The sequence below is a fragment of the Podarcis gaigeae genome (assembly GCF_964106915.1).
Source record: "Podarcis gaigeae genome assembly, chromosome: 3".
NCBI lineage: Eukaryota > Metazoa > Chordata > Lepidosauria > Squamata > Lacertidae > Podarcis > Podarcis gaigeae.
The window spans coordinates 66,196,619-66,221,555 of NC_139680.1; the positions used below are offsets into that span (position 1 = coordinate 66,196,619).

Here is a 24,937-nt window from a genome sequence, read left to right on the forward strand (position 1 = left end):
GGTGAGGTCAATCTTTTTGAAAGCCTAATTACAAAATGTCAAATGGATCTCCTTTATCTATATGCTTGCTGAAACTTTCAAATAGATTACTGAGACAGGGCTTCCCCTTGCAGAAGACATGCTGGTTCTGCTTCAGGAAGACTTGTAGTTGATAATTTTATTTTACAATGCTTTCCAACAGTTTTCCTGGAACAGATGTTAAGCTGAGTGGCCTGTAGTTTCCAGGACCTCCCCACCCCCCACCGCAATTCCCATGTATTCAGCAGTGCTCCTTCATCACACTCTGCTTGGTTCAAGAACATTTTTCTGGCTATTGTGATAAAAACACACTTTTGTGATAAAAAACAACAGGCACATACAAACAAGGAAAATTGAATGGAACCAAAACCCTGCTATAGTACTTTACAGTTCTGGAACCCACCCCTCTCAAAAAAATAAATAAATGCATACGCCTGGAAAACTATCTCTCATAAGATCTTACTACAGCTGTAGTAGAACTGTGCGTGTTTATAATTTATGCAGCATTATTTAGGGTATGGAGTGCAATGTAGTTCTTATGTCATTTGTTCACACAACTATGTGATTTTGGGGAGTGTGGGGGAGGGACTGCCAAAATGAAGGACTAGTTGTAGGAGGCCTAGAGAATGATTGCAGAGTATATGGTTCATTTTCAATGGGCTTATTATCTACAAAGTCTTAAACACCTTGAACCTTGAGAATTATCCCAACTGAAAGTCACTATGACAAAGGCAGGTGCACAGAGAGACAGAGAGCGAGCCTTGGTGGTTGCTGAACAAATGTTAAGCTTTTTCTCACCAAACACTTACAATAATTGGGGTTAGGGACAAGTGAAATGTTATATTGTAAGCCACATTTTATCATTTCTGTATTTATTCAAAAGCATCTTCTGAGATTTCAGTGAAAGTATAGCAGGCATAGGAGAGAGGCTTCTTAACTGTTTCTGTCTTCTTCATCGAGCTGCTTTTCAACCTGCAAATGGAAGATGTGTCAGAAAAATAGCCAGAAGGCAAGGAACAGAGCTAAAAACTTGGATTCTCATTTAAGAGAATAAAATGTTGGAGGAAGAAATACATACACGTGTCTGCATGCAATATACAGACTGGCCCTTAAGGTCTGAACACAGTTCTATGGTGGTATATGTTAAGGAAGGAAAACCCTGTAATGGCATGATTTTAAATGATTTCAAATCATTCTGCTGGCATTGTGTTAGCAAGTTAGTTGAAGTGATTGCTCAATCAGTGAGCAGGGGAGGGGAAAACATGCACATGCAAATCCAACTGGAAAATAGGTTCACCTGAGTGGCTCCATTCCCTTTTTAAATAAGGAGAGATGAACATGTGGGGGTGGAAGTCGACAGTAGAGAAAAGGTAAAGGCCCAAGGGCATAACAAGCTGCACCCACTCCTGACTCAACATCTGCAGGGGCTGCTGCCAAATCCTGGAGATAATGTAACATTTGACAGAACATATTTGTGCTGTAAAGAGAAGCGGCATAATTTAATTCTACTTTAGCTTGGGCAGCTCTTAGCATTATTACACTGGGGTTCTACATTGAGTCAAGTAAAAAAAACAACTAGCTTACACTGGTGCAACTCAGAGCACACACAGAACATACAAAAGCCAATCAACCTTTTTCGGATCCCTTCAGTCAACTTTAAAGAGCACAGCTAAAAATACCACAAAAGAGCTTAAAGCATTTAATATTTAATAATCGGTGTTATAAAATACAGTTGCTTTTTGGTACAGTTTAGAAACTGCAAAGTATGAGCTCACTGCAACAGGTTCTCACATGTGTTAGCCTCAAGAATCCCGCTTGCTTGATATTGAGGAATCTTCTTCTGGATAAGCCCTATAAAATGGTTGACATCCGTCAGTCTCAGGCGACAATGGAAGAGTGCGTTTTTGGGGTGAAGTCAGACTGTTGAAGAGTTACAGCACCTGCTATGGCTGTAGAGACCAAAACGGGAGAGACATGTTTTGTTGCAGTTGAGCAGATGAAGGCATCTGGTTGTGCTGTTGCAGATGCACCATGGCATTTCTTCTGTCTGTGCTCCTCCCAGCTGTCATTCCTCCTCTGGTCACAGCCTTCAGTATGTTACATTATGCTTGTTTGTATCTCCAGTGCATGCTCATGCTCATATATCACCATATCTACACATGTAAGTTGGGCCTGCAATAAAATATTTTAAAGTATTATCTCCCTAAGAGGAGTGGTCATTGTAAGTGCTGCTCAGATGTCTTTAGGGGCAGGTTCAATGAGTGCAGAACTACTCTTGGCTCTCATTGAAATTACACGAGGGAAAACACCTGAGTAGGGCTTGTTTTACTATTTTCAGCAGACATGCTACAATTCTGCATCTTAGACTGCTCTCAACCATAGATTTGGAGTCGTGTGTTTGCCTCTGTGTGGAGAACTGAGCAAGGCTGCACATCATGGCCTCACTCCTTATATTGCATATCACACCACTCCCAAAGAAGCTGCAATAATCAGGACAGTTGATCACATTGTGATCCTGACCACATGGAGTTCCTATTCGTGAGTAGTTGCTGACTTGTAACTACCTCTTTGTAGATGGCCACATTCTTTGTGTGGATGTTGGGTAGAGCAGGCATGTGCAAATAATGCAAATGTCTACCTGATTTATTTATGTTTTTAAATCTCCATGTACCTCTCTCTGTGAGCTTAACCATCAGTATTTTGCAAATTTACAGGTTCCTGTCAGATAGTTTTATGGTTTTTGTGTATGTTTTATAGCCTAACATTTAAGTACGCCTGAGTACCTAATATATGTAGAAAGCGCTATATTATTTTTGGATGATCCCATTTCACTTAGAAATTGATAGGCATTCGACCACTGAAGGTCACTAACAGAAGGAATTCTTTTTTTAAAAAAAAAGTAAAAGTAAAAATCCAGGTGTTAGAAATTGTTAAGACAATACATGCCTGGTTCTGCAATGCTCCTCACAATAATATACACTGGTTTGATTCATCTTGAAGCTACAGACACAGTAGGAGTAGCCCTTGCACCTTCATGCTCTTCCACACTAATTAGAAATTAGGTTGAAGGTTCATTAACCATCATTCTGATCTCCAAATATAAAAAAATAAACTAAAATGGAGAGAGAGGTATTCACCATTTACTGACAGTAAGTGCTTCAAAAGAGGTCAGTGACTTTTTCTACTAGAAACTAAACCTCCTCTTATTCTAAGTTTGAGGGTTGGAATAAAGTGCTTGTTTTATTCCTCTCTCTCTCTCTCTTTCTCTCTCTCTCTCCCCTCAGCGTGTCGTTTGTACAGTAGTTCACATGCTGTCTATTTGCAATGGTTTTTAAGTACACCTTGTTACTTACATTACTTCAGAATGCTTGAGATTAGTTGGTGTAGCAAACATAGCTGTCAACATTTCCCTTTTTTAAAGGGGGAAAACCTGCTGTTGACTTCTATTGGCAGAGCTTGAGATGCAAGATTGATCTGCTCCTACCCAGCCTCACTTTGGATTGTTCTGCCCATCATGTTGATTTACTTTAGCCTCTAGTTCTACCAGACCAACACAAAACTCACACTCCTCCTTCCTATCTTTTTGTGAGGCTGCCATTCGGTCTTAGGTGCTGAAGTGGCTTCAGCTAGTCTTGCTGCTAGCCTCTCAAAAACACAAAGGTATTACTAAACTTTCATAATCTTCCCCTGCCAGCAAATCTCCATGCTCTGCCGAGAAGCATCCTTATCCACGATCAGTGCTTAACTTGAGGATAAGATTATTTGTGTATTTTTTTACCCTTTTTGCTAATTATTGCTCTGGATAGCTAACTATACAACTTCTTTCTTAGTCTAAGAGCACCATTTCTGTTTCTCCTTACTCCACTGCATTTCTCTGAAGTGTGTTTGGCAGTGGCTTCAGTTGCTATCTCCATGGAGGAGCCTAGAACACAAAAGCACTCAAGTACTAGTTTATCACTCAGTTTAATCTCCTCTCCATAAAAGTTACTTGAGAGGGGAAAGGGGAAATATCATAAATATCATTCGAACAATGGCTCTTGACTACTGCTGATGTTGTTGTAGTATAAATAGTTATGTAGCTGTAGTTTCTCTCACTCTGAGCCACATGGAAAAATAAAATCGCATTTGTGGTTGGAGTGCACTGAGGAAAAAGTACTTTCAAAACCGTACAGGATTTTGCAGCATGAAACTATATCTATCTATATATATTGCATTTTTTGTCTCATAACATAAAAAACATTCACGTTGTCAAAACAAAAAGCTTTCTATTCTGTAATGACAATGTAGGAGCCCATTTTATAGTAAATTTTATATTCTGACTGGAACAGTAGACTTCAGCCATCTGCTGAAAAGGGGTACTATTTCAGCATGTTCTGTCTCAGAATGTATTTTTGTTGCCATTTTGTACATTAGATCCCAAAGATACTTAAACACATTTACCCTTCTTTTTGGATTGGATACAGATGTCCCACTTCAGTGAACATAAAAATATTATGCACTTGGATCTGATTATAGAGCAGGAGATACAATAAGCCAACGCTTAGGAAGCTTAGGTTTGTCAGCTTTCTTGCATAACCAGCACAGCTGTCCAGCGTGATAGAAAGCCAGCCTGGATCCACACAACACCAACCACACCCTTTCCTCATTCAGCTTCTTCCCAGAGCCCTTAGGCAAGGAGAAGCCAGTCTGTAGTTTTCCAGTTGTTGGACTACAACTCCCATCATCATTAACCATTGCCATGCAGCGGATGGGAGTTGCAGTCCAACATCGGTTGCCCATCCCTGCTGCTTTCTTACCTTGTCAGTCTGTGTTGCATGGGTGTGTGTGTGTGTGTGTGTGTGTGTGTGTGTGTGTGTGTGTGTGTAGTGCCTCAGTTAGGATCCAGTAGATGTGACACCACTTCCTCATGCAGCTCTTTTCCCAGCCAGTCTTCTCTGATTAGCTAATGAAGCCACACACAGTTTTCCAACTCCTGCTGTACCTAATGGTTGAACAAAGAACATCTTCAGCCCTGTCTTTCTGTGCTTGTTCATAATAGCAGATACACAGGATGAAACTTTGCAGATAACCCAATAAATTCTTCCAGTATATTTTCTCATGCATCTGATAAACCTTTCTCATGCATCACAATTTCACTTGTCAGCCTGAATTTGTGTTGCCCATTCTACAAATCTTAACAACAACATTTTAAAAATCAAACTAATAGCATATAGGATCAGTCACAGGTGACTCTAATAAGGGCTCATCCTTGCTGTCACTCAATTTGTATTTTTATAGTTTTAATTCCCCTGGATCTGAGAGCTTTTCTTGTTGTTCTGCAGCTGTGCCTTATGAAAACCCAATCTTCCCACTGAATTGGATCTTCTTAGATGTGTGAAGGATTTGAAGAGAGCCATTTTTAAATAGTATACATTCTAGTCAATATAGGTTTTACTGATGCTAAATGTAAAGATCAATTTGTCAGTTATGAACTAGGAACATTTAAAGTTGGCTTTTTGGCTCCATACTGCACTATTAAACAGAAGAAATATATTTTCACCAGCCAATTTCTTTGTCATCTCATGAATATAAGAGGATCTATATTTATTAGAAATCCCCCTGTAGAATATTCTCCCAAGTATGTGTTCATAGGAGTGCAGTCATAGATCCCATTGTAAATAAAATAGTCAAATTTAACTCCTTTTTTAATCAATGGAACATAAGCTAGCCCTGATTAACTTGCCCCATTGATTTCAATGGGGTCCAGCAGGAGTTAACTTTTTACTTAACACAATTTGTATACTAATTCTCAAAACCTCTAAGTGGTTTACATAAACATCTTCATCTCCTTTTCTTTAATCTTCACCTGCTTTTTCTTTTGAGCATGGGATGATAATCTTTTTTGCCTGTCATTGACAACAGATGTATTTTTTAAAAGTATTCTGAAACTTAAGGAGAGAATTGCATACAATATTTGGGTTACTAATGGATTGCCATCTTGAATCCATTTGCTGTTGCAATCCTTTTTTTCCTTTTTGATGAAAAGCTGACCTTTCGATATTAAAAAAAAACCCATTTGTATGTTGGTGTCTGATAAGTTATTTGGCATATTTGGCATTCTCCCAAATTTTGTTTAAGATTCCTTTTGTTTGCCACATGGAATATGTAGCAGTTGATAGTAGCTCAGTTTCTAGTGCATGTAGGTCATCAGTATTTTTTCAGTGTTATGTCCAAATCAGCCTCTTACACAGAGATGAAAGAACCCTACGTGCAACCACAACTTTGTTTGGCCAAGACCTGTTCAGCTTAAAATCAGTTGCTTCACCTGAGATTGAGCTGTGTGTACTGCTTATGACATTCCCATTTCTTGACCCAAGCCAAGAGTTCAGAATGCTCTGACCTAAGCAGAAGCCCACCCCAGGACTTACTGTAGGCAGGCAGGGGGGGGGGGGATTCTAGAAGGAAGGAACATAAGTCTGCATGTAGCTAAAAGAAGGAAGGAACTCTGAAGTAAGCCTACCAAGCATAGGCTGAGCCCAAATTCTTATTTTTAAGGGTCTCAGACCTCTGAACCCAGTATAGCCTACCTTCATACATTTTTGAGTTTGAATCGTTACAATTCTTATCTTTAGTTAATTTATGTTATCTTTAAGGCTTTTGCTAGCAAGTTTGCTTACTGGGGTCATGTTTTCATCTTGAAAACGGTTTGCGACATTTCAAGTCTTTCGATTGACGCAGATTAAATGATATTGCAACTTCTGAAAATGTAGTATAAATAACTGAAACAACTACATTTTTGTGGAAATAATTACACTGATACGTCTCATAAGCCCTTCCGTTAGAATAATCCCTTTCACTCAGAAGACATTGAACACAGAAGCTTTGACAGTTTCACACCAGACGTTCCACGAGACATTTTAATTAACAAATATGTCATTGACAATTGCTGACTATGTTTGCATTTAATTTACAAGAGCTGATTGATATGCATGTCTGTTCACTCCCCTCCAATATTCAGTGGAAATAAGAAAATAGCTGACTTGTTCTGAGAAGCACACTCAGTTACTTCTTATACCATCCGTAATTTAACTTTTCATCATGCTTTCTAATACTGAACTAGGTTTTCCTGAGGCAAAAACAGGGGAAACAAGTTAGCTATGGGGAAACCCTGAGTCTTGCAGGTGTGTGTGTGTGTGTGTGTGTGTACATCTTATTGATGCTTGTGACAGAACCTCAAGGATAGCCACATCCTCCTCAGGACCAGCTCTGTCTGGAAATCTCCTCCTGCTCTTCCGGGCTTGGAAGAACCCAGTGCTTTTTTCAGGGGGTACTTAAGGGTACACAGGACTGACATCTTTTTTGTTTTTTGTTAAAGAGTTAAAGACTTACTGTAACCACTTCATGGTGAGTACCATCACCTATTTTCCTAGAAATGTCCCTCAATAGCACCAAGCTTAAAGGCAAGGTAAAGTCTGCTCCTCCAGCAGCACTCAGACTCCAAGAACTTTTCAAATCATGAATGTATTCCCTTGCAATGCTGCCAGAAGATGGGCAGGCCAGGGAGCACACATACTATTGGCTCCCAGTAGGCCTAAGAGGACTCTGGCACTTGACATGTTATATAATGTGTTTGCCTTGGGTGACTTGGCAGAAAAGCAGTATAGAAACTCCAGAAATAAATGAATACATAAAATCATATTTTTAAAAAGGAGAATAAGTTCCTATAGTGAAGGCTCCAACCTATAATAAAATAAGATCCCTGCTGGAAGAGGCCAAAGACCCATGCAGCCCAGCATACTGACCTCACAAGCAAAACATGAGCACAGCAGCATGCTCTCCAAGGCAGCACCTCCCCAAACCCAAGAAAATAAATGCCCATGCTTCTTTTATCTCTTTACTAATACATCTGCTACAAACGTAATTCAAAATCCTTTGCAACATTTGGTTGCAGGCCCCTACTTGTATTAGTTGAAACCTAAATACCAGGCTAATAAGTGCAATGTAAAATTTAAAGGGGAAAGTTTCAAAGGGCAATTATAGTGGGAGACAGGAATTCATTAACAAGTTTGATTGCATTTCCTATAGTTTATTTAAGAACTGTGTGTGTGTTCCTCATATTTTAAAGAGTAAGTTTCCTTCCATTTGGTTGTATATTGTATTAAGATGTGTTTAGTTCTGCAGCATGTTGTTGCTTACTCTTCATCTTTGGTGCTCACCTTGTTAAATGCCGTGTTTCCTTGGGCTGGGCTGATTAAATAAAATATACTGATCTTTCTTTCTGCTAAGCAAGCATTTCTGGACAAATGCCTTAATCCAGCTGTTGTGGTTGTGCACATAAAGCCTCTAAAGAAAAGCCATTAGCACTCCCAGAAGGGTATTGGATTTTATCTCTATCCATGCCCTCTTCCTTGCAAAACACCTGATTTGTGTGATTACTGAAAGCATCCATAGCAGCTTTTTACATATTATTATTATTATTTGCTTTATTAAATTTTGAATCATCTTCCACATAAGTCTCAAGCCAATTTACAGAAAAACAACTAGAAGTTGCTTTGAAAACAATAAAGATGGGTTTATAAACAATATAAAATAAACACCTAAGGCAAATGCATTTTTAAGCTAACTGAAAAAGGTTGTTGAAACAAATATGTTTTCAGTTGTTTTGGGAAAGTACAAATAGAATCCCAACAGAGATTCTGTTCCGAAAACAGGGCCTGCCACACTGGAAATCTCGAAAATGCAACTGAGCATGCTCAAAAATGCAAGGTAGCATGGTCAGCTGCAGCAATGGAAGTATGTGCCCTTTTACTGCCCACAGTTGAAATCATACTTCACAGCACTAGAATACAAGGGAGGTCTAAATAGTGAACAAAGAATCAGACACTATGAATGTGTGATTTAACACCCAAAAGAGTTAGAAAGCCTGTGTCTAGGAATCACACATTTTTGTATGTTTTGAAAAATCTACATTGGAACTGAACTGAAGATACCCAGAGCTCCAAAGCAGAGAACATGCTCAGTTTCTCGCCCTCTAGTCAATACCACGACCCTGTCCATACTTGCTGTCAAAAGAAACATGAGCAGAAGTTATGGGGTCCCACTTCACTGATAAAATGTAGGTGCATATAATGTGGCAGAAATATAAAAGGAAACTCCCAAACTAAGGCCCTCCAAGATGGCCAAAGGAAGGGTGAGATGTGTCCTTGTATTTCTACTTTTATTTGGGAAATATCTTTAGATATATCCTAGATCTAAAAACAGTGCATTCAATTTATTAGCAATTCTGACCCCTACATCAAAGACAGATAGATATGGGATTAATTTATTACATTATTGTCCTCTGTATATCAACAATTACAACAGTTGCCACAGTAAGTTTGAAACCTCCCAGAAGTCAATCATTTGGACTCCAGTTTTGCAATACTATTCATGTTTCATTAAAAATGAAATAATTCTGTTTCCCAGTTTGTTTATATTTAGAATTTTACAGCAATATCTAACACATGTTGAAATTATGATTATTATAAATGAATTATGCTGAGTCAAATGAAGTAAATCCAGGTTCTAGAATATCTAGCATAGTATTGGCATATATTTCATTTAATGATATATTTGTTCAGCAAAAAGCCAACTTGAGTGTTTATTTGGGGGATGTAAAAATTATTGTGAGTTTGTAAGTGGGATGAGGTCAGTTCTAAAGCTTCCATAATTTATTATTTGGTGTATGTAAAAGAATTTGGGTGTAAAGGTTGTTGTGAGTTTGAAAGCATGATGAAGTCGGTTATAAAGGTTCCATTATAATAAGTGCAAGTTATAATTATGCTTGTAGAGGCACAAGGTGAGAGAGAGCAATATAAAAGATTGGCTTGATGAAAAGATTTTAGTGAAGTGAGTGAATGAGAGAAAGCTCTGTTAGTTTATTTCAGCATAGCTGGAAGCTTTAAATTTATTAATTTTGTGTCGCTGTTATATTAAGGTTTGTTTTGGTTTGATTCTTATCCAAATCTGTTCTAAAGCAGTATGGCTGGAGTAAAGCAGTATGCTCAGTTGGGACAGAGCACACAGAAGCTATGCATCATTGCCACCATTTGCTATAATCTGTTACTGTAAGAAGGGAATTAAAATGTTTCTTTTATAAAGGCATATGAGTACACAAAAGCTTCTATCTTATAAAGCAGTCAGTCATTGAGAGGCGTTCCCCTGCCTCTTGCCGCTCCTGCAATGGAGAAGGGCATGAGGTTCTACAAGAAACGTTTTTCAAAGTTCCCTGCCCACCTGGTGGCAAAGCTGGACAGGGGAATGCCTCTCACCGACCCAGTGAGCGGGGAGGCATTCCACAGAGCTTTGCTGCTGGTCCCTTTCTGCCACTGGGGTGGGGGAGACCAGCGGAAAACCTGGGCAGTAGAACGTTGTGCCTCCCTGCTGCTGCTGAAGCCTCCCTTACCTGAATTGCTTCTGTGGTGGTAGGGCAGTGGGAGTGCCACCTCCTCAATTTCCACCACCTGAGGCAGTTGTCTCACCCTGCATCATGGATGGGCTGGCTCTGCTCTGAGAGAAGGAGGGGGAAACAGTCACACTTGCAGTCAGAAGCCCCAGCTTCCACCAAAACACAGCTCAGCTGATGGACAGTTGCATAGCTGCTGGCAATTAATATTTCCTCCCACCCTCCAATGCAAGTAGTTGAAAAGAAAATGTGATGTTATTGTGTTAGTATTTACACACACACACACACACACACACACACACACACTTTATTTGTTGCTGTTTGCATAGGATTTCATACGAGGAGATGTTGTTCAACAGCGTTCACATATCTCTCCACAATATGTTGCCTGGGCCTGAGACCTAAGAGGTTTGCCTTTCAGAACAGAGTGACAAAGTTGTGCCCTCCAGTTGTTGTGGATTCCAGCCTCAGCCCAGATGGCAAATGGTAGAAGTGATGGGAGTTGTAGCCCAAAAACATGGAGTTGGTCACCATGACTTAGATCTAAAAAGAGAAAGTTGTTCACACAACAGATCACTCTCATGTTCAACACCCCCTGCAACCTCTTACACTCACAAAGCAACATCACCACTGTGGTTGGTCAAGAGCCCCTCCTTGATGTGTTCTGTTGCGAGAGGCTGCAGTGGGAGAACAGAATTGTCCAGAATCGGGTGGCGATGCACATGATGCTCCTGCTCACACAAGCTGCCTCTTCCCAGTTGTTCATGATTCTCTCTCCCACTGACATGGCTCATATTATATGGGGAGATTTTTCGGGGACCGAGAGGCTTCAGGTAGAAGGAAGGGGTAAGCAGCCCTCTCCTTGTGCAACCTTTCTTAGTGCAGATGTTGTGCCCTCCAGTCTATCATAAGTTGAAAGCTGCCCTATGTTACTGGTTGACTTTATATAATAAATATAGTAAGTAAGAAAGCAAATAAGTGCACAGTGCAAAGTTCTGCAGAGTTCCATTGCACAATGATACCTCATGTAACCTTTGCCATTAATTACATTTCTGCAAGCTTCTTTATTCATGATGCTTACATTGTTTTAATTAAAACTCTAATGCAGGGGAGCCTAATCCCCAGTTTGGGGGCCTTATCTTTCACTACCCCAGCAGCAATATTTTTGGGTTGTATAAAACACCACCAATTCTGGTGGCAGTGACAAAAAGAAAAGAAAAAAGCTGATAGAATGCTATGGTGATTTGAGGGCAACACGCTGATGGGGATGCAAATGAGAGAGGAGGGGGGGTGGTAATGATGAAAAGGGAGAAGGGTATAAGTCCCTTCCATAGCTCATCTGCACAAATCAGCTGAGGAGAGCAGACTGTGACTTTGTTTATGTCTGTCCGCAAGTCTTCCTGTATGTATGTGTATGCAAGAGTGTGGGGCGGCCACATCTACTTTTGGCCACATCCACCACTGGTCAAGTCCCTGGATGCTCCTAGAAGGGTTGCCAAAGGGTGAATCTTACCCTCAAGCCAAAACAGTCTAGCCAGTGTCAGTGCAGTACATGCAAATCTCCATTAATTTCATTTTTGGGGTACCAGCTATTTCTCTGCGAACCTTTTATAGGTAAAGGTACCCCTGCCCGTACGGGCCAGTCTTGCCAGACTCTAGGGTTGTGCGCTCATTTCACTCTAGAGGCCGGGAGCCAGCACTGTCCGCAGACACTTCCGGGTCACGACAAGCTGCATCTGGCGAGCCAGCGCAGCACACGGAACGCTGTTTACCTTCCCGCTGGTAAGCGGTCCCTATTTATCTACTTGCACCCGAAGGTGCTTTCGAACTGCTAGGTTGGCAGGCGCTGGGACTGAACGACGGGAGCGCACCCCGCCGCGGGGATTCAAACCGCCGACCATGCGATTGGCAATCCTAGGCGCTGAGGTTTTACCCACAGCGCCACCCGCGTCCCATATTTTAGGCATTTCTGCCCATTTTTTTGCATGCAGAGTATTTGATAGTGGTGGTATCAAATGTATCACTTGCAGTTTTTAGAAAAAGCAAATACTTTTTCCACATGGCTCTGCAGCTACATAACTTATTTTTTCATCCTGAAAGATGTGTTCCCCAAAATGCTCATTGTCTCCTGGGTGATAACAGGGAGATGGTGGTGAGTGATTGATTTTGTTTTTTATTCTAGTACAGCTGTTGGTTTGATCACATGCCAAGCACTAAAAAACAATTGTGATTTATCAGATGGAGAGAGTAAGGGAAGATAGCATAGCTGTATGCCACACTTTTCATAGATTGGAATCTGCACAGTTGATCGGTTGAGCCATTTAGCGGGGGTGTAGGAATAGGATGTCATGTGTAAGTGTCATCTGGAAAAGGAATACTCCCTTTTTATTATCTGTCTGAAATGGGAAAGATATACAATGAGGGAACAAAAGAATCATAAGACTCTTAATGGATCTCTCTGGAAAGATTATATACCTAAATCTAAATATCTACATTTAAAAACAACAACGAATTGACGTTATTGCTGATACCACAGAACAGGGTGCCTCAACCTCGGCCCTCCAGATGGGACTACAATTCCCATCATCCCTGACCACTGGTCTTGCTAGCTAGGGATCATGGGCGTTGTAGGCCAAAAACATATGGAGGGCCAAGGTTGAGAAAGCCTGCCACAGAACAAAGTTGATGAAATCAAAGCAGATTGTGAAGAATTCAGAAATACCTCTCCAAGCTGAAAGGGCAACAAATGGCAAATGATATTCAGTGAAAGTAAATGTAAATTGGTACATATCTCATATGTGGTGTGAAATACTGATTATAATCTAGAAAAGTGATATTGGGGCAAGGACTGGACAAAAATACTGTTGCACGCCCCCTCAGTCTCCAAGTGGTATGAGATTCCGGGAGTTCCAGGCACTTACCCAGGGTTCATATTTCTTTTTGGAAATGAGGCATAGTGGAGACTGTGATGTCTTTACGATAATATGGTTTATTTACATATATACCTAGGGACATATATACACATATCTACAACCTGAACCTGTGATGGAGAGTTTCACAGCATCTGATCCCAACTAGGGTCTTGTTTTTCCCTTAGCCATGCCCTTGGATGCAAACAAAACTAAAAATTTGCTGTGATATTTTCTCCAGCTTGTTGCTTTACTTTAAGGTCACTTCACTGCAAACTCTCAACTCTAACCTCAGTCTTTGTTGTTCTAACTATCTCTGAGTTGAGAGAGGGACTCTATGCATTCATCATCTTGCACAAAGCCCCCTTTCCTTTGTTCTCTTAATGGCCCATCACCAGGCTATCACCTCAACACAGGAAGCTTGACTGGCTTATATTTCAACACTTGCTGGATCCAGGGGTTAGAAGGATCTTGCTTCCTTCCTTCCCACCCCTCCAAACTCATAACACCACAGTCAAAATAACTGGAGACTCATGAGTGTTAGGAGACAGTGGATTCTATTGATGGAACTAGGAATACAATATGTCATAACAGATGAAAACATGTGTGAAATAAATTACAATAAAAACACATGTGAGATGGACTCATTGTAGCAAAAACAAAAAACCCTCAGAATGAACTGAAAATGTAGAATTCCCTTTTGAAACTGAATCGTAGATGGTGTATTGTTGATGAGATCCCCGGATTATATCTTGTTTCATTACTTCATGAAATCCACTTAGAAATGAGGACTTTCTAATGGTTGGCAGATGAAAATAACCCTCTGGCTTCCTATGTATCTCTTCCAAAATGTGTTGTCTTGCGAGAAGCATGAGGACATATGGTATATTTCATATACATGGAATGAAATGCTTTCTACTTCCTTCCAGCCGCCCCTGGCATCAGAAATGACAAATTTCATATGGATAGGACAGCCCCCACCCTCATTTTAGAGACAATGTAGTAGAGAGAACTACTAGTTTTGGTGCCTTTAAACAGGTAGTAGACACGTTCATGAAAGATAGTCCAATCAGTCAATATTATCTGTGATACTTGCACTGAAACTCCATCGCAGGAGGCAATGTACATTTGACTACTTCGTCTGATCCAGCAAGGCAATTATTAAATTGTTGTGACCATGTGATAATAGACTTGCCCAGCCTCCAGATAGGATGTAAATGGAGAGTGAGACTTAGAAGAGTGATTGAAGTCAGCTTTGTCAGAATTGCCAAGACTTATCAACTGAGATACAAATGCACTAGGTCTGTAATTCGAAACACACAATTACTGCACAGTAAGTCCCCTTGAGCTCAGTGGGACTGACTTCTGAGTAAATATGCTTGCTATGTCTACTTTAGGCACACCAAATTATTTAAAATTATTTATATAAGCCATAGCTCTGGTCAGTATCATTTGCTTGTCAATTTTGGGTGCTGTACAACCTTCACTCATACAGTGTTAATCCTGACATGTTCTGCTTTTCATAATATAAGATAAAATACTTACAGTATTGCTTTTTATTGTGACTTTGTTCCATATTTATTTTGATAGAAACTTTTTTGTTTTGCTTTGGATTTCAGGGAGGGGGTGTCCCCACTCATCTCCATAAACAGTAAATGCTTACTATTGGTATTTCATTATTTTGAGTTTTGAGTAAAATACCCAAAGCTAGTTGTTAATGAGTATTCACTAAATCTTTAATCCTAACCCACTTCACTGGAAGTAAGCCCCATTGAATTCAGAAGAGCTTACTTCTGAGTGGATGTTTGGTTGTACATTTTGTCTACTGTGTCTCTTATTTAGCAATGGCAATTAAGTTTAGCAACTTAATACTTAAAGAAATTTTTTTATACAACAAAGCCATGTACAGTGGTACCTCGGGTTACAGACGCTTCAGGTTACAGACTCCGCTAACCCAGAAATAGTACCTCTGGTTAAGAACTTTGCTTCAGGATGTGAACAGAAATTGTGCGGTGGCAGCACGGCAGGAGGCCCCATTAGCTAAAGTGGTCTTCAGGTTAAGAACAGTTTCAGGTTAAGAACGGACCTCCAGAACAAATTCAGTTCTTAAACCGAGGTACCACTGTAATAGCTTTTGGCCAGTATGAGCAACAGAATATATTTACTGGTCACACAGAATAAAGCTTTAGCTTAAAGTCAGGAGCTTTCCTTTCATTTGTAGCTATGCTTTGATTACTACGACTTCTCATCTCAAATCAATCAATCTGTCTCAGGTATCCTGTTCTGTTCAATCACATTTAAGGTCAACTATTTGTGTCTTTGACATCCTGCAAAATTGTATAACAAATCTGATGCTAGACATAAGACTAGACATATGATAGCTCTAAGTCCTTTATGTGGAAAAGAGGTTTTATTGTGACCAGTGGGATTTATTTTTGTAATCTAGAGTTTCATGTACACAGGACATTCTGATTATGAGAAAAAGTGCTTCAGACATACTCTGACATTTCCTAATCTATACAGTGGTCGTTGCCTTATGAAAGAGAATAGAAGCATGTGTGTTGCAGAGGATGTGACTCCATTCCCTGGGTTTTAGGTGTTTTATGCTTAAAGGTAAAGGGACCCCTGACCATTAGGTCCAGTCGTGGCGGACTCTGGGGTTGCGGCGCTCATCTTGCTTTATTGGTCAAGGGAGCCAGCGTACAGCTTCGGGGTCATGTGGTCAGCATGACTAAGCCGCTTCTGGTGAACCAGAGCAGCGCACAGAAACGCTGTTTACCTTCCCGCCGGAGTGGACCGAGCAACGGGAGCTCACCCCGTTGTGGGGATTTGAACCGCTGACCTTCTGATTGGCAGGCCCTAGGCTCTGTGGTTTCACCCACAGCGCTACCCGTGTCCCTGTTTTATGATTAGTAATTCTTATTTTAAAAAATTAAAACTGCCTTGGGTGCCTTGGCAAAAAGTTGGTATATAAATCTAATAAATAAATCTAATAGCTGTTAGGAAGAATATTATATAATAACTGGAGTAGTAAACTCTGACATTCTTACTGTAAACAATTATATAGGTATAAGTACCAGAGATCAAGGATGCGGGTGGCGCTGAGGGCTAAACCACAGAGCCTAGGACTTGCTGATCAGAAGGTTGGTGGTTCGAATCCCCGTGACGGTGTGAGCTCCCGTTGCTTGGTCCCTGCTCCTGCCAACCTAGCAGTTCGAAAGCACGTCAAAGTTCCTGTGATGCTTCTGTAGGGTGTTTAACCTGTGTGGCTACAAGATGAAAACCCACAAATTTCTCTGCACGGGGACTATAGAATTGCTCCCCAAACTTTGTTCATGATAGTATGTGGCATATGAATTGGTAGTGAAATTTAGTGACTGCTGCAATTTTAAATTAATTATACCACATAAAGTCATGCTCAGAGTAGACCCACTGAAACTAATGGATTTAAGTTGCAGCAAAGTTACTAAAACAGTAGGTGATATCCAACTAAGTCACACTCAAAATAGACCCATTGGTTTCAGCTGTCTACTGTAAGTATGACTAACACAGAATAGTCAGTCTTTATTTTCTATGGACTCTAATGTAGTAAATATATTTTGATACAGTACAAACTGAAGAAGTAAAATGTCAAGACATTTCTAATTCCTTAGGTGACTAGTTTATAAATAAAATAAATTATAGTTCTGAACAATACTTTTTTAGGTGTTACGTGGTCTGTCACTAAATCACGTAGTGTCTTCTGCTTAATAGGAGGAATTTTATTTATTTTGTTTATTTAGTACAAGTCAACAGACTTGTTCTTGGTATAATCTGATAGTAGCTTCTTAAAAAAACACACAACTTACCTTTGCTAACATATGATGAATGATAGAGGACTGGATCTGATGAGACCAAGGCCTCCAGCAAGCTCACTTTCAGATCCCTGACCTGAATGAAGAACAAACAGTTCTGTCATAAAATTGTTTCATTGTGTGCTGTACCTTGTCCTGTTTAACTGTGTGTAGAAGGAGGACTGGCTAGGATCAGCTCTGTATTTTCAATCCACGTCAAGGCTTCAGTACCATAGGATTTTTGTTTTTATTTCAAATAGGAAATACAAAATTCTCAAGGGAACACTAGTACACATCCAGTATACACATGATGAAAGATATACTCCTTTGTTAGATCAAGAAGTAGGTCAAGAGCAAGTGACAGGAGTTTATTTTATGTATTTATCTGATGCATATCTACCTTGCTTTTCAGGACAGGCCACCTTACAGAAAAATATATAAAAACTCAAAAGACAGCACTACTATAAAATAAGATTTCAAATATAAAAATCAGCAGCAGTTTCATTTCCCCCCAGCACAATTTGATACAAAATACCGTCTGCCGCAATTAAATGTTTTTCCAGCACGACAAATTAAACACAGACTGGGTTGTTGTTTTTAAATAGAAAACTTTTCAACTTCTAAGCAATGATAAGGTCTTCTGTGGGGAGAGAAATGTGGGGCCACCATTGAAAAGGCAATGCCCCTCATGCCAAGCAACCAGCAAGAAATGTAAAGTAAAACATTATAGAAGCTTATGAAAGCATTGTGTTTTAGGGGTACCTGTGAAAATTGTCACTTTAATGTCATTTCCCTATGATTTTTACAGGTCACAATGATTACATGTGTCCTGCTACTAACCAGTGCACTATTGACAAGAACAGGAGGAAAAGTTGCCAGGCTTGCCGGCTCCGAAAATGTTATGAAGTTGGAATGATGAAAGGTGGTATGTATCCAACCATGTACAAATGTTTCTTAATTAATTCATCTCCATTGTATAATACACAGTTCTTAAGGAGAGTGGCAATTAATGTTATGAATTTGAAGTTTTAAAGAGAAAACAAAGGACTAGGATTTTAGAATTCATTTACTTCTATAAATCATGGTCAAGACTACTAATGAATATCCTAGACAGGAACTGAAGTTCAAGAAGCAGAGATGAACAAATCTTAGTTTCTCAATTTTAGGTTTGCACTTAAAAAAAAGTAATCACAACAATTAATTAGCTTGTTAGTGTACATTTCTTCTAGTATACACATTCTTATGCAATCTTACCTAATGTACTTATTTTTCAATGAATATTCCTAATAGCAATGCATATTTTTGTGTTATTTTCACTAATATATGAATTAATATGCATTTGCCCCCTTAAAATCCACATGGGGGGGCGGATTTGCATCGCAAAATTTAGAGAGGTGCAAATTTCAAAGGATTTCCAAAGCTGCATTCAGTTTGTGCATTGTTTCAGGAAGAGCAAAATAGGAAGTTCTATATTGAAATGTGATCAGAACTAAATTTATTCTGCAATTCTGTGCTGAAGGCTGCAATCAACTTTAGATGGACAAGTGTTCTTGATCAAAAGCAGTTTCAAAAGAATAGTCATGAATGAAATGGAAATTAGTATGGACTCCTGGCCAGTTCATACAATCCTTTGAATTTTAGTTGAACTGTGGCAGATAGTAGCTGGCTATTTGTATTGAATGGAAATTTGTTTGTGTGCAGAAATAATTGAGTTGACTGAATACTCAACTGCTGAGCTGCAACATGTCCGTTCTGACAAAAAATGGGTCATTAGGGCAGTAAAATACTAAGCACATTATTTTACAGTACATAATGAGGTGATTACAGTAAACCAGTTCACTGAATTTTTGAATCAATCAATTTGGAAAACACAGGAATGAGCTAATGAGAAGTACCTGCTTATCTGCACCATATTGCAATATATGTTGTAGGTATTTCTCATCCATATGTTGTTTCATTTGCATATTTAATAAAATATCACACAGTAAACATTATATATATTTTTGCAATAGCTTTTCCATTGTGGCTGGTTGCCAGACTATATTATACGAGTGATCAATATTCATTAATTGCAAGGTTTTCCAGGTTCTGGCTAGTACCATTCTAGGTACTAGGTACATAAATAGGTTAGTACTTAATTGGTCAATATATAAACTACATAAATTAAGTAAGCCTTACTTAGCATTAGCCTTTCCTTGCTTCTGTTTCCCAGTATTATTTTTTTTGTATTTTTGTAATATTTCCCCCTAAAAGGATGCACCTAATAGCAAAACATCACACAGAGCCATCCTAACTGGGCGTGTGAGGAGTACAGTAGAGGATGACCCACTATTTTCTAAAGCTCTACCACCTTACATCAGCCAGGGCAGGAGGTGGGAGGGAAACTTTGTTAGAAAATAAAATAAATTTCTAAGTCATTCCTTTTAGAGAGTTTGGCTAGTCTTGATTGATTAGCTGTTGCTTCATAATGATTATATTGATGCAAATGTGAAGAATTTTACTCCCCTCTGTTATACTTCAGAACAGTTTACTGACATATCGGACCTCATCTTGATCTTGTCGCTTGTTTTCAATTATACTCTGATGACAATTTATTATACGCCAAAGGAAAAGCAAATGATTATTAAAGGAATTCTCAGAACCAAAGAGGAAATAATTTTTAAATGCATCATCTGGAATCATTCCAAGAATTCTAATTTGCCTTGCAATTATCTTGAATGCAACATTATACTGTACTAAAAATAGTACTTGGTGAATGAGGAAGAAAAATACTCAAGCTGTAGGAAACTATTTGTTTTGTACCTGAAGTGAATGTCTATAATATTTTCAAAACATACTGTCCTGTACTAATGTAAAAATGTACAGTTATTAGTACTTGTGTATTTAAAGAACCAATTAACTAAAAGGACACTGCCAAAATACTTATAGTTCAGAAGTCTTTTCATGCTCTGTAAATACAAAGAGTGTGCTGGTTGTTTAAACATACATCATAACACTGCCTGTATCCTATTACTACATCAGAAGTGCTATTTACACCTAACACACACCAAATATGCAGCTGGATGATAAATCACACCTATCCTTTCTGCTCCTAATTATGTCATTGCTGTCCTCACCCTGCTTGACTCAAGCTACTCTTTTCAAATCAGAAGAGCAGACTATCTCAACATTTATTAGGTATTAAAAGAGCTTTGGAAGGGCCCTACCTCAGTGCTATTATAAAGATTGTCCAGATGGATAGTCCAGTTCTTCCATTCATCTTAAAACCTGGCAGAGAGACCATGCTTCTTGGATATGAAGGCTCACTTGGGATTTGTGAATGTAGTACTGCCTACTGATATGTGCAAAGCAGCGATATAACAAGGACAACCATCTTCCTCCAACAATATGTATTGGGCAGCAAGAGAAAAGCAGATACTGGCATGTAATGGATTATTCTTTCGTCACAGTCTTTTTACACCTTAACTTCCAAAATAAATTGAGCACCCTTATGTCTTGTACATGAAGAACATACTTGTGCATGAAGGAGACGCTGAAGTTGCTCACCTGCTGATGTCCATTGGGTGACATTGTGCAGTCAAGTAGCCAACCCATCTTCAGAGTGGTTGTTCAACAGGAGTTAATTTCATCCCCCCCCCCCAACACATATATCCCACCTTTCTATGGAAGGTGGCTTACAAATAAAAATATAAATCACAAAATTTAAATAAGCAGCAATAAGGTGCTCTAAGGGAAGCCGATGAGGAACCTAGTGGTAGATTGGAATAGTCACTTCTGCTCTTCTTGCATTGTTCCAAGAAAAAAGAAAGAAAGATCAAGGGATGTTCCTCCCCGTTAGCCAGGAAAAAAACAGATCTGTGCAGGCAAAAAAGATATGCTTGATTGTGACGGGTTGGAGGGGGGAGTAGCATACAGTTTCTGGCAAACAATGTATTCTTATATTTATGTTTCCACACAAATAGAACATATCCATTTATGTTCCATCATTGAACAAAGCATCACAAACAGAGAATCCTTTTTCATATCCTGTTGGAATCTCATAATTTTTGGCAACATGTAAGTTTCAAATACAGTGGTACCTTGGTTTGCATACATTTTGGATTACAAACCTGGAAGTGCGTGTCCTGGTTTGCAACTTTTTTTTTATAACCCATTTTTTTGGGATTACAAACAAAAATTTTTTGGAGGCCCCGTTGGCGAAAATGTGCCTTGGGTTACAACCTGTTTTGGTTTACAAACGGACCTCCGAAACAGATTATGGTTGTAAACCAAGGTACCACTGTACAGTATTGCTTGTAATAAGATTATGCCACATGGGCAATTCCAGTTAACATTGGCAGGAACAAATAGTGACATTTAATCTCTAGTACAAGAAAGTAAAGAGAAAGTGCTGTTTTGATTTGTTAAAGTATGTGATGAATCATATAGTGCGTGTGTATTCTTTCACAGCCTTTAGCAGAGCCTTGTAAAGTGATCCCTAAAAGATTAGTTTTCTCTAGTCTTGATAAGCAGCTGATTCTTGTCCAAGAATTCTGCTACTCAGCATCAGTTTTGTTTTGTGCCTTCACTTCTGAATAAGGACCATAGTTCACAAATTATGAATTAATTTCTTGCTGTTTTTCTGCCTTTTCTTTCTGAGGAATAGAAACATGACTAACAAGAGGTTTCACCTGTGATACTTTGGTCTCTGAATTGTTATCTTTTGTCCCTGCACTCACAATGCCTAGTTATGCACCTCCCCTATTTACATTTTCATCAGTTTTATCATTATCATCCCAAGGGCATTGCTGTGTGTGTGTGTGTGTGTGTGTGTGTGTGTGTGTGTGGCAAAAAAAGGTGCTACTTTTTAAGAAGTTTGTTGCAACCACAAATACCAGAGCATAAAAGTTTGGAAGAGTTACAAAAAATCTTGATTGACCGCTGCATTCCAAGGCCAAGTATAACAGGAACATTTCAAATTATGTAATAGGAGGGGGAGAGAGAGCTGAATCTATCAATATAGAGCTAATCTCAAAAAGTTTACAGAACCCTTCTTTTGGAAATGTTCTGGAGGATATGCTGAGAGATTTGTGTGTGGAGTTGGTGATGTTGTAATTCAAGAGCAATTACTAGCTGATTGGGAGCTGAACTGGGATCAGTCTGTAAATGTGGCAACTACCATGGAAGCAGCAGGGACAAATTTACATGAGTTGCATCTTAATTTTAAAAAAGCAACCTAATATTTGGTTGCACAACCAAATCAGGCAAAAAAATAATAATCTTATTTATAGGAGGAAATAGGACAGGAGGCAGCTGAGGAGATCCATGTTTACTTTGTAATAGAAAAAAAAATGTACAGTTCAGTAATCATCCAGTAGGCATGGAAATAGATAGAAGGGCTTCTGTCAGTGAAGAGAGTTACCAACAATGAAAAGAAGGCTTGCAACTATTGGGCAAGACAAGAGTGAAAATAAGGACTTTGACTATTGAAAAGGCACCAACCCCACAAAATACTTAAACAAAACCTTGTGCTACTGAGCAGACAGACAAAGGGAGGCTTTCCAGGAGAAGGCTGAACACTGCAGACATGTCACTCAATTTTGACCCCAGTTAGTTTTGTCCTGTGATGGTTTATCTTGTAGACCAGGGACAATTCTGTCCTATAAAATAGATCCAGCAGCAGAAGAATAGTCAATTGGTTATGCCTCCAGGGCACATTGGAAAAGGAAAGTCTAGCAATCGTATTTGGCTTAAAGAAGTTTTACCACAGCCTGCATGGGAAGCCTTTCGCCATCAAAGCAGGCCACAAACCATTGGTGGGGCTGTTTGCAGAGAAGATTGATGACAGTGTTGGGCATTGATCTTAGCAGCTTATGAATTCAAGATCCTCTACAAGGCAGGCAGTCAGCATGGCAACATGAGTTGGATGAGACCTCTGTGAAGACATTCTTGATCAGAATGTGGAATTAACAGTATGCTATACTGTTATGGAGGGCCAAGACAGTATCAAGAAGCAGAATGTTGGCCGTTCTGGACAAAGGGTATAGACATGAGCCTAGATGGTGGCTGCATCTTGTAGGGCATGGGAGTGGTGGTTTTCCCCACAAGGGCAGGAGAATGTGCCAAGGGAATTACATAAGGCACACAATACATAGTCCAGGGTCAATCCAAGTCCAGGGTCAATCCAAACATAGTCCAGGGTCAATCCAAGTAGCCAGGTCCAGCAGATAACAATCAAGAGTCAAGCACTGTCCTGTAGAGGTCCAGTGGCATCCAAGCCAAGAGCCATCAACATGGGCCATTGAGCAGACACAGCACCTCAGCTCTGCTTCCCTTTTATATGTTGCATGCTAATTGAAGCATCTGTGCTTGATGAGGCATGTGACCCTCACCTGTTCCAAGCCTACTCCAGCTGAGGAATCACACCTTTCCTCCCAGAGCTAGCGAGCCCCACCTGGGCTCAGGAGCTGGGCTGTGGGCCCTTGCCTGCCTTAGCCTCCTAGAGTGCCACTCCTGCTGCTCCCAATACCTCAGGGCCCACCATGTTAATGGAGACGGGGCCTCTCTGGCACTGGTGGTGGGTCCAGCTGCTCTGGTTCCTGTGCATTGACCTTTGTCCCCTCACCATCCTCCATCACCCTGTGAGTACTTCCTTCCCCATCCCCTGCTCACCTCAGTGTGTCCCAATCCCAGCTACCCTTCGCCAGGATCCTCTTCCCCACCGTTCTACCAGTTCATGACAATGAACTCCACAGCTTTAGAAGCAAACCGTAACAAATTTTGACAGATTTTTGTTGTTGTTGTTGTCCTGGATGGTCTGCTATTAGTAGTGAGGGCACAGTAAAATAGAGTGTGTGATCACAGCCACATCTCAGGCAGATGCTAAGCAATAAGGAATAATGCAACTCTGCAGCAGTAACTGGAATCTGCCTTCAGGCATACATTTCAGAGCACATAATGTAGGAGAGCTCTAGATAGAGGCTGGGCGGTTTGTAAGAGTGGCTAGCAATATAGAAGGGTTGTGTTTATTCACTCAGGTTGAGTCTAGATAGGTGAATTAGCCTTTCAATGCAGGCTCCTGGGAGACAGCGGATCTCATAACTGTTGCCACTCACTCTGCTTAATCTCTTTGCTCCTTCAGGAGGCTGCTAGGTTCAGGAGAAATGTTTGTATGCTGATTAAACAATTATCTTTTATCTCACCAATTTAGAAAGTGGTGCAAACCTCAGCAGGTAAATAGATTAAAATGCCACACTAAGCTATGTGATGTGACAGTAAGAATAAAATAAAATGTTCTCTTGAAAATAAATAAATTAAATAATTGTATTAATGTTGTGTAAACATTTAGACTACCCTTTTAGACTGAGAGCCCACCATATGCATTGCCTGTTTCATTGTCACCTGCTTCTTTGTATGCCATTTGCACAGAAGATTATGCTCAAAAGGGCCTATGAGTTAATCAAATGTGCAATATTTGCCCAGGCCTTCCAAAATTATTAATAATGACAATAATAACGACAATTTAGATTAGGAAAGGCAGGCTTTAGAATGAGATAAATCAGTTACTAAACCAGGAGATAAATGAAGAAAAAATTGTTTCTTCATCTCAGGGTTGTGGGTTTGAGTACCATCTTGGGCAAAAAGATTCCTGCATTGCAGGGGGTTGGACTAAATGACCTTCCAATACTACGATTATATGATTCTAACATGTTGCTATAATTTTGCCAAAAAATATGCAGTGGTACCTCTGGTTACGTACTTAATTCGTTCCAGAG

General features: G+C 39.7%; 1 protein-coding gene and 1 long non-coding RNA gene across 15 annotated transcripts in view; one reads left to right on the plus strand and one right to left on the minus strand.

Annotated features, from left to right (window-relative positions):
- Positions 1-24,937, plus strand: part of ESR1 (estrogen receptor 1) — a 200,154-nt gene that overhangs the window by 115,023 nt on the left and 60,194 nt on the right. For all 13 annotated transcript variants that reach the window (XM_083732427.1, XM_083732429.1, XM_083732422.1 and 10 more), the window contains one exon: positions 17,992-18,108. In XM_083732427.1, coding sequence (XP_083588553.1) covers positions 17,992-18,108 — 117 coding nt within the window. The remainder of the gene's footprint in view (positions 1-17,991; positions 18,109-24,937) is intronic.
- On the minus strand, positions 887-4,848 carry LOC310841635. Of its 2 annotated transcripts, XR_014562636.1 has the most exons (4): positions 4,815-4,848; positions 1,959-2,190; positions 1,316-1,495; positions 887-990 (listed from the first exon to the last, which is right to left on the minus strand). It is a non-coding gene; the product is annotated as an uncharacterized lncRNA (long non-coding RNA). The 2 variants fall into 2 exon arrangements; XR_014562635.1 differs by lacking the exon at positions 1,959-2,190.